At 43.6% G+C, this 14,147-nt stretch overlaps 1 protein-coding gene across 2 annotated transcripts in view; it reads left to right on the forward strand.

The window, feature by feature from the left end:
• The window catches only part of PEPD (peptidase D), a 164,916-nt gene extending 151,421 nt beyond the window's left edge, over nt 1–13,495 (forward strand). For both annotated transcript variants that reach the window (XM_088135846.1, XM_088135847.1), the window contains 3 exons: nt 7,030–7,214; nt 9,438–9,629; nt 13,042–13,495. In XM_088135846.1, the coding sequence (XP_087991972.1) occupies nt 7,030–7,214; nt 9,438–9,629; nt 13,042–13,182 (518 nt within the window). In that variant the 3' untranslated portion in view covers nt 13,183–13,495. The remainder of the gene's footprint in view (nt 1–7,029; nt 7,215–9,437; nt 9,630–13,041) is intronic.
• Nucleotides 13,496–14,147: the final 652 nt, after the last annotated feature.

Consider the following 14,147-nt stretch of genomic DNA (forward strand, 5'->3'; position numbering starts at 1 on the left):
GGCTGACAGTTGGCTAGCTATGAACAAGAGTCAAGAGGGCCAAGGTTAATTGCCCAAAGATTTGGTGGGGCAGGGAGAGGAGGAGATGGATCTATAAATAACCCTATCAATAAGTAATGTGTGGCTGTGGCCATTCCAGGTGCAAGTTGGCATCTAGTAGCCACTGCTGCAATATGGGCAGGTGAGTCTTTGTGTGATGGGAAGACTGGAGAAAAACAGAGGTGGCTGTGAGAGAAGGACTGGTGCAGAAAAGGTGTTTCACCTCCACTTTTACAATGTCAGTTCCATCGTGACTTCTTTTACCATTTGCTTTGCCTTGGGTAGAGCCTCATGGTTAGAGCTGGGCTAAGAAGCCACTTTCCAGACAAAGGTTGCGTTTCTGTAGGAGGCTGCAGATCAGCTGTCAACAGGGACCAGGCTTGTGGGGAGAAGTCACCATCTCCTTCTCCCTCTCTTTCTGCCCTCCTGTGCTTTTCCTTTGCTCTCTCAGCTCTTGCTGGTAGTCTCCTAGGCATAGCAGCTGAGAGGTTGCCCCAAGAGGTGAGGGTCTGGCTTCCCCTTCCTCAGACTTGGAGCCTCCCAAGCTGCATATTGATCCCCATTTTGTTCTGAACAGTTCCCTTTTCACACAGATAAACTAGCAGGTATCCAAAACTCTCCTTTTTCCTATCTACATAAACACATATCCCACATAGTATCATTTTTTATGCCCTGGGAGTAGGAAATCCATAGAGTCTAGGAATCAGAAAAGAACCTGACTTTTTACTTTCAGTTCCAAAAGCAATTTCTAGCCTAATATCTGCAAAAACTGACCAGAAAGCACCCAGGTCGTGTCTGCAGAAATCTCTACCACCAAAGGGAACCGGTTAGCAAGCAGTGGGCCTCCTTTCCTCCCTCCCTCCTCCTCGGTGCCACCTCTGCCTCATGTATCCAGACCCCCAGAGATCTGACTGATGGATGAATTCATTACATTTATATGGCTATCCACATGCCTCTGGGTGGCTAACAATTAAAAACAGAATAAAAACAGTATAACAGAATTATAAATAACATAAATAGTAGCCCAGATAACCCACAGTTGCACTCATAATCATCACAGCTGACACAACCAAGGAACAGGCTCGGCGACAAAAACCAGGTCTTCAAGGCCTTGGCAAAGGCCTGCAGGGTCAGGGCACATTTGATCTGCAATTCCAGAAGGTGGGCACCACAGCAAAAGAGGCTCAGTTCTTGGGTCCTGCCAGATGGCACTCCCTCATGGACAGGACCCAGAGCATGCCTCTTCTGCCAGATATAGTGGGACAGGGAGAGATGTACGTGCTTTGGCCCCAAGAACGGCTTTGAGATGGCCCACAGCCATGATTGATGGTTTGGGTGCTCAGGACTGGGGTGCAGAAATGTGGGGACAAAAATAGGAGGAAGCTGCATCCCCAAGAAAGTTCATCAGTCACCTGGAGGACTGAAATATGTAGAGCAACTAAGGAGAGTGATGTTGCATTTCCTGTCCTTTTCTGATAAAAACATTTGTCCCGCTCCTTGGCACTTCTGGAATTCCTGGACTATAGCTGTCATCATCCCCAGCCCAAATAGTATGTGATGGCTTTTGTCGTCCAGCACATCAGGGAGGAGGCTGTATAGGGTACTGAAAACATATCCCTTTAAAAGTAGCATCAGAAAGATTTGGAAAGAGAGAGAGATTTGGAAGGCATTGATAGTTCATCTGGAGTGGTAGGCTTTCTCAGGGATGATTGGCTTTTCTTGATACTCCGGCATTCCCTTTAATGAGTGCAGGCCGGAGAATCTTGAAATGCTGGTGCTGAATCTCTGGGTGCTTTCATGACTTTCCTTCTCCCTGTCGCCTTTCCTCTCTTCCTCTGGAGAAACAAAAACGTCCTGTCTCTTTGACCGCTTCTGGAGTCCATAGTGAATGATTTATTAGTGTTTATTATACCTAACTGGGATTTTCTGCTTTGCTGTGATGAGAATAATGATGTATGGAGGGCTTTGGAGCTTGAAAATATTGCTCCGCCGAGTCTCCTAGTTCTTGCAGCCTCCAATACAATTTCCACGACAGATGCGTCGTTTTCACATACACCAGACCTGATTGTTTAATTAGGTTTTCAAACTCTGGCAACCTGATTTCTGCAGCAGAAGTTTCACAGTCTCCTTTCTGCATTCACCGATGTTGAGCTGCTGCCTGGGGCTTCATCCTGGTGCTTGTGTCTCATCTGGGATGTTCATTCAGGAGGAGCTTGCCTTAATTGCAGGAAAACCAGTTGCCTGAAGAGACTGGTAGTGTTGAGATTCTCACTTGTTCCTGATTGTAGGCCAGGCCTAGAGGTAGGATTTCCTAAGTAGCTAGGTTACTTGAAGCAGTTAATCCAGAAGCAGCTCTTAAGATCTATTCTTCGGACTACTTGTAAATCATCAATGGTATAATTACAACAAGAAGTCAAAGCTAGGATTCTCTCTCTCCAAAATGGTGCTGAAAAGAAACTCCAAAAAGTTAAAGTGCAAGCTACGTCCACAAGCTCTAAGTGAAATCATAATCGACTTTGGTATTTGCAAGGGGTGCACGTGTGTATTTTTTCTGCTAATTGATCCCACGGTGTCCTGTCCAACCAGCTGTTGCAAAGCTGCGGTGGCTGGGAAGGGGGAAGTGCAGTTCACTTGCATGATTGTTAAGAAAGGATATTTATCTCTAAGGATTTGTTCATTGAACTATTATTTCCTACCTCCATCCAGAAAAATAACCTGTCCTTAAAAATAACCTGGGGGGGCCTTCTTAGGTGTCTCCTCCTGCTGTAGCAGCTTTACTCCAGTTGCTAAGGCCAGTCATGCAAGGGCAGCAGCTCCTGGTGGCCTGGACTACAATTCCCATGCATTGAAATTGCGTAGCAGCTGAGGGTGGGGCAGCAATGCAGAGCAGACTGGGTGGTGTCCCATGCATGAGTGAGGCCAGAATTTTTTCTGGATTTGGGAAGAATCTCAGGGTGATTCTCTTTATGGCTTGCATCACAGCTTTTGCATATGTCTACCTCAAAGTGGTGAGAACCTTACTGCCAATTCAGCAATTGTGGTTTGGAAGGGGGGTGTCTAAAAAATACAGAAAAGGCTTGGGGGCTCACATGTGACCCCAGGGCTTCAGATTGCCTGCTCTTGCCCTAAAAGTTTATCTGTTCACCTTGGTCTCTCATAGAGATAAGATGTTTATTGGTGCCATTATGTATATGGCATTATTTAATGAGACTTCCTTATTGTTTTTATTATTACTGCTGATGTTGTCATGTTTTATTATGCTTTGTGATTCTGATCTTCAACACCTAGAGTTATCCAAAAGGTTGTCTTATAACTCTTAGCAAATACATAAGATCTTGGATGGGCTATTAGTAGAGAAAGTTTAGTGATTTTGTGCTGCAGAGCTGATTAAGAAACAGGCCAAGTGTATTTATTTAATCTGATGATGTGAATGGTGGAGAATGAATCATGAACAATGCAGGGAACACACCCCCAGCCCCACCTCCACCCCAGACCGAGGATCTCTTCATCCAGGACCTAGTGGTTAAGGTGCTGAATTAGAAGCCAGGAGACCATAACTTCTAGTCTTGCCTTGGGCATGAAGCCAGCTGGGTGGCTTTGGGCCATTTCTAGAACTAGCAAAGCCACTTCTGAAAAAGTTGCCAAAAAATCCATAGGGACTTGTTCCTGCAGTCACCAGGAGCCAGGGTTGACTTGATGGACCATAACGACGACAATTCTTGGCCCACTGAGAACTCCTAGCCATGGTTCTGCATCTTTTCTTGTGCTCTTGCAGACTTGTAGCTTGTACACTCAGCCCTATCTTTAGCACACTACATGTAGTATGTAAATAAAAACATTAGCACTCCCCTAATGTTTACTCCTCTAGCTCCAGTCCAGAAACTCCAGCAACCATTGGCCTCCAAGGCAGGTACAAGGTCCTGCATAGGGATTTCCATCTCCCGGTAGCACGTGGAACTCTCTTCACACAAAGCTTTTTCTTTCTTTTCACAAGGGTGCCCAGGGTCCCTGAGCACCACCAAGGTCATTTGCTCAAACAGAAGCTTCCAGAGTCCCATCAGAACCTGCCATGTTGCAGCTGAGTGCATAAGGCTGGCTCTGACTCTGGGCAGTGACCCCACAAGAGAAGAGTGTGTGCACGGCATCTCTTCAGCACATTGTTCCCAGTCACTCTACTCAAGCAGGCCTTGGGATCTGAGCTATTGGCACAAGCTGGTTTTAGCTGATTTGCAAACCACCTTGAGTTGTTGGTAGTTGGGTGAGATACTTACAGGCCTGCCTCTCTTGCTACTGGCCTTTTTCCCAGAGACATATGGCAGGGCTAGATTTTTACTGGTGCTCACCAATGGGAGTATGCTTCACTGCCTCAGCTTTCAGTACTACCTTGTTTTAAAGTGGGCGGGGCTTTCTCCCATCTCCCAGAAGCTGCCTCTTTCAGTGATGGGGCGTAAAGCAAGTTTAAATGTGGAGGAGCTCTGCGACTGAGAAACTGCTGACTGTTGCATGATTCTGCCAAATCTGAGCAAGGAACAGCTAACTTGGCCCCGATTATCTTGGCTCAGTAACCAGACTGTTGGAGATGATTCATCCCCTACTAAAAGAATAAATGAAGTCATTCTGCTATGTGACAAAGCCCCTCCGTGTGCAAGTGAAACTTCAGAGTATCCAAGAGAAAAGAGTAGTGTGCTTCAGGTCACCAAAATATCTGAAATAATGGTTTATTGGCACTCCTGGGGATGTCTTTTTAGGGTGTCTTAATTCTTTGGATTCTGTCAAATAATGAATGGGAGTTGCTGGCTGAAAATGGAAGTCATCTTTCTGCTAGGCAAATTCAGACAAAATAGTGGGCCCACTTCTCCCATTGATATTAATTTGATATTGGAGGGGGCTGAAGTATGATCCCTTGAGTTTCTTGGAGGGTCTCACCTTGAATTATCTCTGCTGCAAGAGGAGGTGTCTTACCTCCCATTCTGACTCTGCTGCAGCTCCCTCAGCCTGGAGGCAAAAAAATTACCACTGTGGATGGAAGAAAGCAACAAAGGTGGGCCTTCTAGCATAATCCCTAATATGGTGATAGACTGGCTCACAGGAACTTGCCACAGAATGGTCCATCATATCATCTATTTTCCACCTTTGGTTGGTTGTCTGATTGTAGACTTGCTTTTGACTAGGGTCATTACTTAAATTTAATAGTTCTTCTCTAAGGCTCTACATCCAAAGCAAAGGGAGAAATGCTTTGGGATTCAGGTGGCCAGAAGGATTTCTTTATCTGATGGGTCCATTAACATTGGAAGATTCCAAGAAGTAGCAATGTTCTGCTGCAGGTCCCATGCATTCCTCCTCAACTGGAATTTTTGGAATTCTTCCCAAAAGCTAAGAGGTTAGGGGAAGCTGAAATACAATATTCAAAGTCCTTCAGAGTTTGCTTTACTCTAAGAAAGCTCCTACTGACAAAATCTCAACCTGAAATATTGTCCTAAATTGATGCAAAGATATGAGCAAATCATGATCTCTTGTTTTGCAGCTTTTTTTTCAAGAGGGTTTACATGGGGGCTAAATACTAACCCTATTAAATGTCAGATTTTGCCAGTGAGCAGTGTACTGCCCTGTAAAAGCAAAGCTTTTCTGTCTACTCTTTCTTTCAAGGCATTTTTTTTAAAGGGGTGGTGGATGTTTCACCTGCCTGCCATTTCTAGGTCTGAAACCTGGAATCTAGACAGAGTCTTCATTATACTCATCAGCCCTCCAATGATCCTGTAGATGCCTGGCATGTGCTTACCCTTTAGTTGTCCTCCTAGCAGCCAGAACATCAACAAAGCGAGCATCTGAATGGTGAACCCAGGTCATCTATTGCAAGCAAGGATCAGGTGGAGCTTTAATCCAACTCCTTTTCCCCCCACAAAGCACAATACTACTTTGCCTTCATTTTGGTTTCATCCTCCTCACCAAGGGTTGCATTGTCAGGAACTCAGGTTTTATTTAGACAGGTCCTTGGAATTTAGGGATTTGAAGATGGATCTCTTCAAGGTAGCATAAAAGAAGGCAGACAAAGATGGCCAAGGCTTCTTTTGGCCCAACCCAGCTTAGGCAGACTTGGGAAACCTACCCTGAAGAACATTTGTTTAGAGATGTAAGGAAACTCCCTAGCGCAAGAGCCTTGTAAGGCTGCCATGTGGACATCAGAATGCACATTCACAAAACTTTGTAAGGTAGACAAATACATGCCAGGTTTGGCAGGCTGTGTCTTCCAGGAAGTAGTGGCAATATAGTCTGCCAGTGTTGGCACCCTGCCCCTACCTGAATATGACATACTATGTCATATTCTAAGATGAAGAGTGCCCTCAAAGAGACAAAGAAAACATGATTTTTTCCTATTAATTCTTTTTCCTCCTGAGTCACCAAGAGGGCATTTGACCCAACTATTTCCTGGAAGCAGCACTCTGTTATTTACAGTTTCTGCCTGTACTGTATATAAAGAGGGAGCTGGAATTTTCTCCTATTTCTTCTTTCCTGTTGTACAAAGGTTGCATATTTCTTTCAGACTAGGCTTGCACAACGCAATTGATTCCCAAACTGATTCATTTTCTGCACTCATAGAACATTCTGAACCATAAACTAATTGAATGGGCTGGTTCATACAGCATTCTAAGCCACAAGAAACCTTAACCAAGATTAAAATTAACCAACCTTGGCATGTTGTATGAATGCATATGCTAGGGCTTTTAACCAGCCCAGGACAGCATGTTTGCAAAGCCAACCTCCATGCTTTTCAGTACTATGAGTTTGAAAGGCAAGCATCTGTGATGTAGGATGACTCCTTCCCCAGGACAGGGCATTCAAGATGGGAGGGCCCTGCCTGCAATCTCCAGACGGACACTCCATTCTGAGGTGGAGAATTCTCTCGGGGGGACTCAGAAAACAGTCATGCATGGTAAGAAAATGTCTATTTTTAAGAACATCTAAATAATAGGACTTTTTTTTCCCCCCAAGGGGTGGCCTGGCCTGATATGCACCGTCTGGCAGACCGAGTCCATCTGGAAGAGCTTACAAAAATTGGCATTCTTCAGGGCAATGTTGATGACATGGTGAAGGTCCATCTGGGTGCAATATTTATGCCCCACGGGCTGGGACACTTTCTTGGAATTGACGTTCATGACGTAGGCGGCTACCCAGAGGTCAGTTCTGAATACTCCAAATTGTGCAGCCGACCCGCACGGCATTTCTGTTGCAATTGCAGAGGAGAACCAAAGATCCAGAAAGAGCCAAGAACACGTGCCCATTTCTCTTATGGCTAGTCTCTTCTATGAGCATCTCGCCACTTCTCAACTACCACGTTGAGTCAGTGGGATGCTTATTTTAGAATGTAGTAGGAAAACATTTACTACTTTGCTGACCTTACCAGCATCTGACAAAGTGTCATGTCAAAATCATACAGCGTTTTAAATTATTTATTTTTAAAGGGGAATTCCATATAAATATGAAATTTCTCATATGTGTATATACAGACACACACCTACGTACGCAACAAATATCAGGAGGTCTTTTTTTCTTCCAGGCCTTGATGTTCTCACATAACAGCCCAAATGAAAAAGCAGAAAACAAAACATGCCTAAAATCTCTCTGGATTGGCTGGTGTGGGTCTTCCGGGCTGTGTGGCCGTGGTCTTGAAGTTTTGTTTCCTAACATTTCGCCAGCACCTGTGACCGGCATCTTCAGAGGGCAGGAGCACAGACAGGAGCGGTTCTCTCTGTGCCCAGGGTGACGAAACGTGCTGGCGAAACGTTAGGAAACAAAACTTCAAGACCACGGCCACACAGCCCGGAAGACCCACACCAGCCATCGTATGCCGGCCGTGAAAGCCTTCGACAGTACATCTCTCTGGATTGCTAATATTTGTGAGGTTTCTGATTGGATCTCAAGAAAGCTGAAATTTTATAGGATTTCAGCATTTGCATGCCAGACGTCACCATAAATATTTCACTGAAATATCTTTTTTTATTTAATTTGGGGTGAGGTGGGGTGCAAGCATAGTGATGGATAAATATATATGGAGGGTTCAAATAACCTGTTCCAATAGATTAAAAGGAAGAGAGATACTTTATGGTTCACAGTCTGTGGAGGTCAGCCTCTGTCCCATCAAGTTGTGTGAATAAGTCCCTCGCCATAAGCCAGAACCAGCTTTATTTGCCTGGGCACTGCATGTGATGTAAATAAGCCAATGTGTTTTCTTAACCCAGGTTCAGGGTGTTACATCCTGTGTATGTTTAAATGTAGTCCTAATTTGCCATTCAGCAGCCCAATCCAGTTTTTATTTCATCAATGAGCAGCATGAAACAAGAACAATCAGGCAAACAAATAAAAATAAAATATGAAGTAAAAAGCACCAGACGAATGTGAGTTCTTAAATGTAAATAGAGTATAATATGACAAGGTATTATTAATAGTAAAACTATAACTCTCAAACAAATCCTTAGAATTGAAAGTACATAATAGCAACACTAGAACTGTAATTCTAAAACTAGTAACTAGAATGTAAAAACCTCATTAATACTAATGTTATAAAGCTGGAGCTAACAAAGGAGAAACCTAAAATCTCTGTGTCTGTTTCTACACAGCAGTAAAATCCTTTGTATCAGTGTCGCTGTCTTTATTACATCAAGCCATCCAAGTAGGTCAGGAAATCAGCCTTCTCCTCCTCTCATCCTTTTGGAATAAGAAAACCTCAGTGTGTTTTGACAGTTGCAGGCAATACATTATTTGTTGTTGTTGTTATTTCGATTTGTATGGTCACCCATTTCATCTGGGCAGCTCACAACAGGTAAACGTTCCCGGGGAAGACAAGAAATTTGGCCTGGGTTATGGTGTCACCTCCATGGAAGATACAGATTTATTACTGAAGCATTTTGCACACTCCTAAGAGTTAGTTGAGCAACCCCTGTGCACACCTAGATTGTGTCTGCTAACAAATGGCCTTTTGGGGGAATGGCAGGCAAACTGTAAAACTGCAGAAGGACTTTCATAGACCAGGCTAGACCCTGAAACCCAAAGGAACCAGATCTCCAACTTTCAGGCATCATAATCTCTGGCATATTTGTGGGGACACACAGAGATCAGCCCAATTTTAATTCCTTCCAGGAACTTTTGAGCACATAGCTTTTCATGAAGGCTTACCTTATAACACTGTCACAAAGGGCAATATGGAACATCCTGGCATAATCCATTATAATGTCTTTTAAGTTGCCACGGCCTTTGTTGTATGTTGTATTCTGTGCCTGTTTCTTTCTGCAGCAGGCTTCCGTGTTGTTCTCCATATGGCATCAACATGGACATCTATGGCCTGGAGGACTGAAACACACCACAAGCTTCTCACTGAATTTATGAACTCTTTCCTTTCCCAGGGAGTGGAACGCATTGATTTGCCAGGGCTCCGGAGTTTGCGAACTGCCCGTACCCTTCTCGAAGGCATGGTGCTGACTGTGGAGCCTGGCATCTATTTCATTGACCATGTCTTGGATCAGGCCTTGGCTAATCCCGCTCAGGCCTGTTTCATCAACAATGAAGTCCTTGCGCGTTTCCGAGATTTTGGTGGGGTGAGTAACTTCGCCAGGGTGCAAAGGTGGACTGGAAAAAGCTGCACCTAGCATTGAGGAGAAACTATTTTCAAAACATATTCCATGCCGAATGCCATGTAAATGCATAGGTCTTGGAGAGTAGGCAGGTTGAGGTGGAAAGAGACAAGGAATGGCCTAAAAACAGATTTGTGCCTGATTTGAGTTTAAATTTGGAATTTGTGACTTCAAAGCTTGGCCTCTTTGCAGTTCTTGAAAGTGACTTTAAATGCTCTGCCATTAGGGAATATTTTGTTTTCATCAGCCAGTCACTTAAACAACATCAGTGCAATATAGAAGTAATTTGCAGCAGCTGGACTAGGTAGATCCACTTTTGGAAACTCTGGGTTTATGGTCCATATTCCCAAAGCAACAGCGGCATCCTTGGATCATTTGTGTAACTCCAGGTGCTTCAGTCATCTATTGCAGGAAAAAGGAAGAGGAAAACAAAGCAAGGAAGGCATCAGGGCAGTGATGTTGCTAGTGAGCTGGAAACATCCAAATCCAGGTGGAGAAGGCCATAAAGGGCCACCTGAGGGCAGGACACAGCTGGGTTTTCTCTCACTGCTTTGAAACCTCTCCTGGTGGAGAGCTTGCAGCCATCTCCTGGCAGACTTTGACAAGTCTGCGGAATATCCCTACAATTGGATCTCGAAGGCTCTTCAGCAGGTGTGCATCTGCCTCCTCTGGTTCTGTCTTAGGGCTGTCTGGGAGCAGAATGTTGGGGGAGGAAATGATTTGCAAAAGACAAGTTGATCTGCTGCAATGATCACAGAATATTTGTCTTAACAAACATCTCCACTAGAGTGTCACTGTATCAAAGTGAGTGTGGAATTCAGACTCTTTTGTTGGAGGCTTTGCACAAGGACGGGATCCCTCACCACCAGTTCTGAGTCATTCCATCTTGGCTTCACCTCCAGGGCTCAAAAGCTGTGTGTGCAGAGTATACAGTCTTATCAAGCCACGTGGGACTTTACCTTCTGCTGCTGAATTCTCTCCCTAGGTTGGAAAGGTTATCTCTGCTTTGTGCTGTTTCTTTATCAAATGCATTTGAGCCAACCAGGATCCTGAGGGCTGAAATGTGTGTGTCACCCACCACTCTCTGCTTGCAGGGCTGCTTAGGTGCCCCAGCAAATTTTGCTGCATCAGCCAGCCCAGAAGCATAGTGGCACTCGCCATGGATTTCTTTGCTCTCCTCATCGCAAGGAGCAAGGAACTCCTTGAAGGTTGCACAAAAGTGGACAGCTGCCCTGGGACAGCCTCTGCAGGTGGTCCTTCTGAAGTTCTCATTGTGTCTGGGACAGATCTATTCCAAATTCCATCTTCAAGCAATGGCTGGATAATAGATCTCCAGAATGCAAGGAAACAATAGCAACCAGACTTATCTAGTGGCTATTCCCTAAAGAGAAAAATAGGAATGCTGACAAATTTGTAATCAGAAACTTCAGTTACGTATCGTTTTGTTATCATATTGTAACATGCTTCGTGATCACCTGATGTAAATCAGTAGAAAACACATGGGCATCAAAATAGCATTTAGAATGATAAATTGCAAATAAAATGCCTTCAGTATGATTAACATTAATTTAAAGGGTTTTTCTCAAGCCATTCCAAAAAAGTCGGAATGTTCTTCAATAACCAAGTGGGGGTCTGAGAGGGGCAGTTTGATACCAATCTGAATTTGCTGGAAAAGACCAGCCTTTATTGTGCAGGTGTCTTCACCAAATGCGAAATTCTGCAGGTCTGTTGAAGACCTTGCTGGCTGGGAATTCTGTGATGTATAGTCCCATGAGGAAAAGCTACATTAAATTCAGAATGTCTGCATTTGTACATCTACTGCCCAAGAAGGTGTGCAAGCTCTTCACAGTACTTGGCTGAGATGGTTACATCTTACGTAGGACTCTCTACAGATTTTCAAGGAGCTGATCCAAAGTCTTGACAATTTCAGGTATATCATTGGGGGCAGCTTAGAAATACAAATCCTTCTATTGGCTCATTTTGATTTCTAGGAAGGGGAAAAAATGAGAAAGGACTCTTTTTGTCATTGGAAGCAGAGCACTTGTGTTTCCTGGGTAGTAAAGAGTGAGAGCTTGTAGATTTAGACTGAACAGCTGTCAGCTTCCTGCTGAACATGTTCTGCCAAGTTTATTTAATTCTGATCCATAACAACACTTAAATTAATTTTAAATAAAGAAGATAATTTAACAATCAGCTCACTGAACGCTTTAATAAGGCTCAGTGAATTGCTTTGTTTGAATAAATGGATTATTTTGCAAGCAGAAGGACAAATGTTAAACTAGCATTATTTTTAGATCAAATTGCTAGGAGGTCAGAAACAATTACAGGCACTGCATAGTGGGAATCACTAGGGTTTGTGTTCCTTTGGATTTGACACTTGGCTAAAATTGCTTTTATTGCAGCTTACAGACCTACTAGCACATTTCTGATAAGATAAGGGATAATGACTGAGTCTGCATATTTAACAGGTAGAGATTAGGACTGAGCGCAGAACCTTGTGGCCTTTTCATTCACACCCAATGAGAATGGGAAAGGTTTCAAAGATCTTAGTAACAGTATCAGCTACAAAGCATCCCATGTAATGGCTCCTTTTTAAAAAGCAGAGGGGTGGATAGACCTTAATAAACATAATGGGATGGAAAATCATATTTATGTTGTGGCCCCCAAAGTTGTACTTATGCTGGATCTGTATTTGAGGTGGATGATCCAACTTAAGCTGGTACATTTTATGTAGGCAGTATAATATTCTCAATGCTGAACACATAATTTCTGTTTATATTTATTCATTATACCTCTAGACCTCTGTAATCAGGTTAATTCCAAGGGGTAACAAAATAGTAATCAACAAGCACATAATAAAACCTAAGAGTGGGACAGTGATTAATAAAAGAACAATGTATCACTACTTACATTAAGCTAGGTAGGAATTTAATTATATTTCAAATTTAGTCACCGCCCATCTCTCTCAAGAGTGACTCCATGCAATTGTACCAGAGGAGCAATGGTGCCACATGTTCCTCTCATCTGAGGCAGAACATGAAAGGAGCATGTGTATGAATTCCTGGGGGAGGTCTGCAGGATTGGGCAGATGGCAGTTTTCATCACTGCTATCATTACTGGTGGTGAAGAACTGTCTCTGCTCCCCCTGAAGTGAAGAGTATTGAGAACCCAGGTTTTCTCTTTTATCCTAGAGAAAATCACCTGCAGCTTCTTTGTGAGGTATGTCATCCTACTATGAGGTGGGGAGGAAACATCAGCAACAGAATTATCTTGATCTCAGTAAGCCGTGATTGGCAGGGCCTAACTAAGTCAAATTAAAATGGATCCATGTCACTCTGTCACTGCACGCTTATCGGGTGTGTCTGTCTTTTCCCAGGTACGGATTGAGGATGACATTGCGGTGACAGCCAGTGGAATGGAGTTGCTGACTTGTGTCCCTCGCACGGTAGAGGAAATTGAAGCATTCCTGTCTGAGGCTCAGGGCAGCACCAAATCTTTTGCTTCAGCCTCTAGCTAGGTGCCACCTCCTCCCTTGCCATTCACCTCAGCTCTGTGAGAAAAGCAGCTACTTGCTTACAAAGGAAAGAAATCTTTAAAATCAAAGTACTTTTTTCCTAGGGCAAAAGATATGAAAAAAGGTGATGGCACAGATGGCCAAATATGATTTTAGCTTGATTTGCCTCTTTACAAGCTTTGCCCTCAATGACGGGGGTAGCTGCTGTTAAGCAAATACAAGAATCAGTACAACAGAATCTCCTCTTAATAGCCAATATAAAGAGCAGAAGTTCTGCAGATGAAATAAATGAATAAAAGTGTTGCTTTGAAGATCACTTTGGTCTTCCGTTTCTTTTTCTGAGATTCTCTTTTCAGTGTTGAGGTTTTGAAAGATTTGACTGTGTCCCAGTCCCCCTGAAGGGCGAGGGGTGGAAAGAAGGTACCCTCAGGCCTCCTTTGACCCCCCGTTTCCCACAGCCAGAGTTCTCTCCTTCCTGCATTTAGCCCAGGAGAAGGAAAAAGGAGAGAAGCCACCAGCTTCTTGCCACTCAGCCCCTTCCAGCCAAGAAGTGCTTCAGCGTGCACATCAGAGTGGCTTAGCGACGCTTCTCAAGCATGCAACTCCCAACATCTATTTCCCTGAGGACCCCCCCAGGTTTGGGATGGGAACATCAGTTTCATGTTCCACCCTATTGTCCTCTGCAATGGAGAAATAAAACTCCACTTTAAATTCATGTTTGTTTTGCCTAATACTGTATGCAAGCTGTATATATCCTTGGATAGTATATACTTTACTTCAAAACAGTATTTGGCTGCCTTGTTTTTTCAACAGAATTCCCTTTTGTATACATTTTAAATGAGAAAACTGCAAACAAAATTCTAAAAAGTGGTCCTTTAAAAAAGCACAGAGAGAAATAAGAAAGTAGTACATGGGTCTGTAGAACTAGGAAATTATACAAGAGGAATAAATCACAAGCAACATAACTA

This window comes from Python bivittatus, unplaced genomic scaffold, assembly GCF_059951505.1.
Source record: "Python bivittatus isolate LINGU-HERP-01145 unplaced genomic scaffold, Pbiv_v1 ctg000190_np1212, whole genome shotgun sequence".
Lineage (NCBI taxonomy): Eukaryota > Metazoa > Chordata > Lepidosauria > Squamata > Pythonidae > Python > Python bivittatus.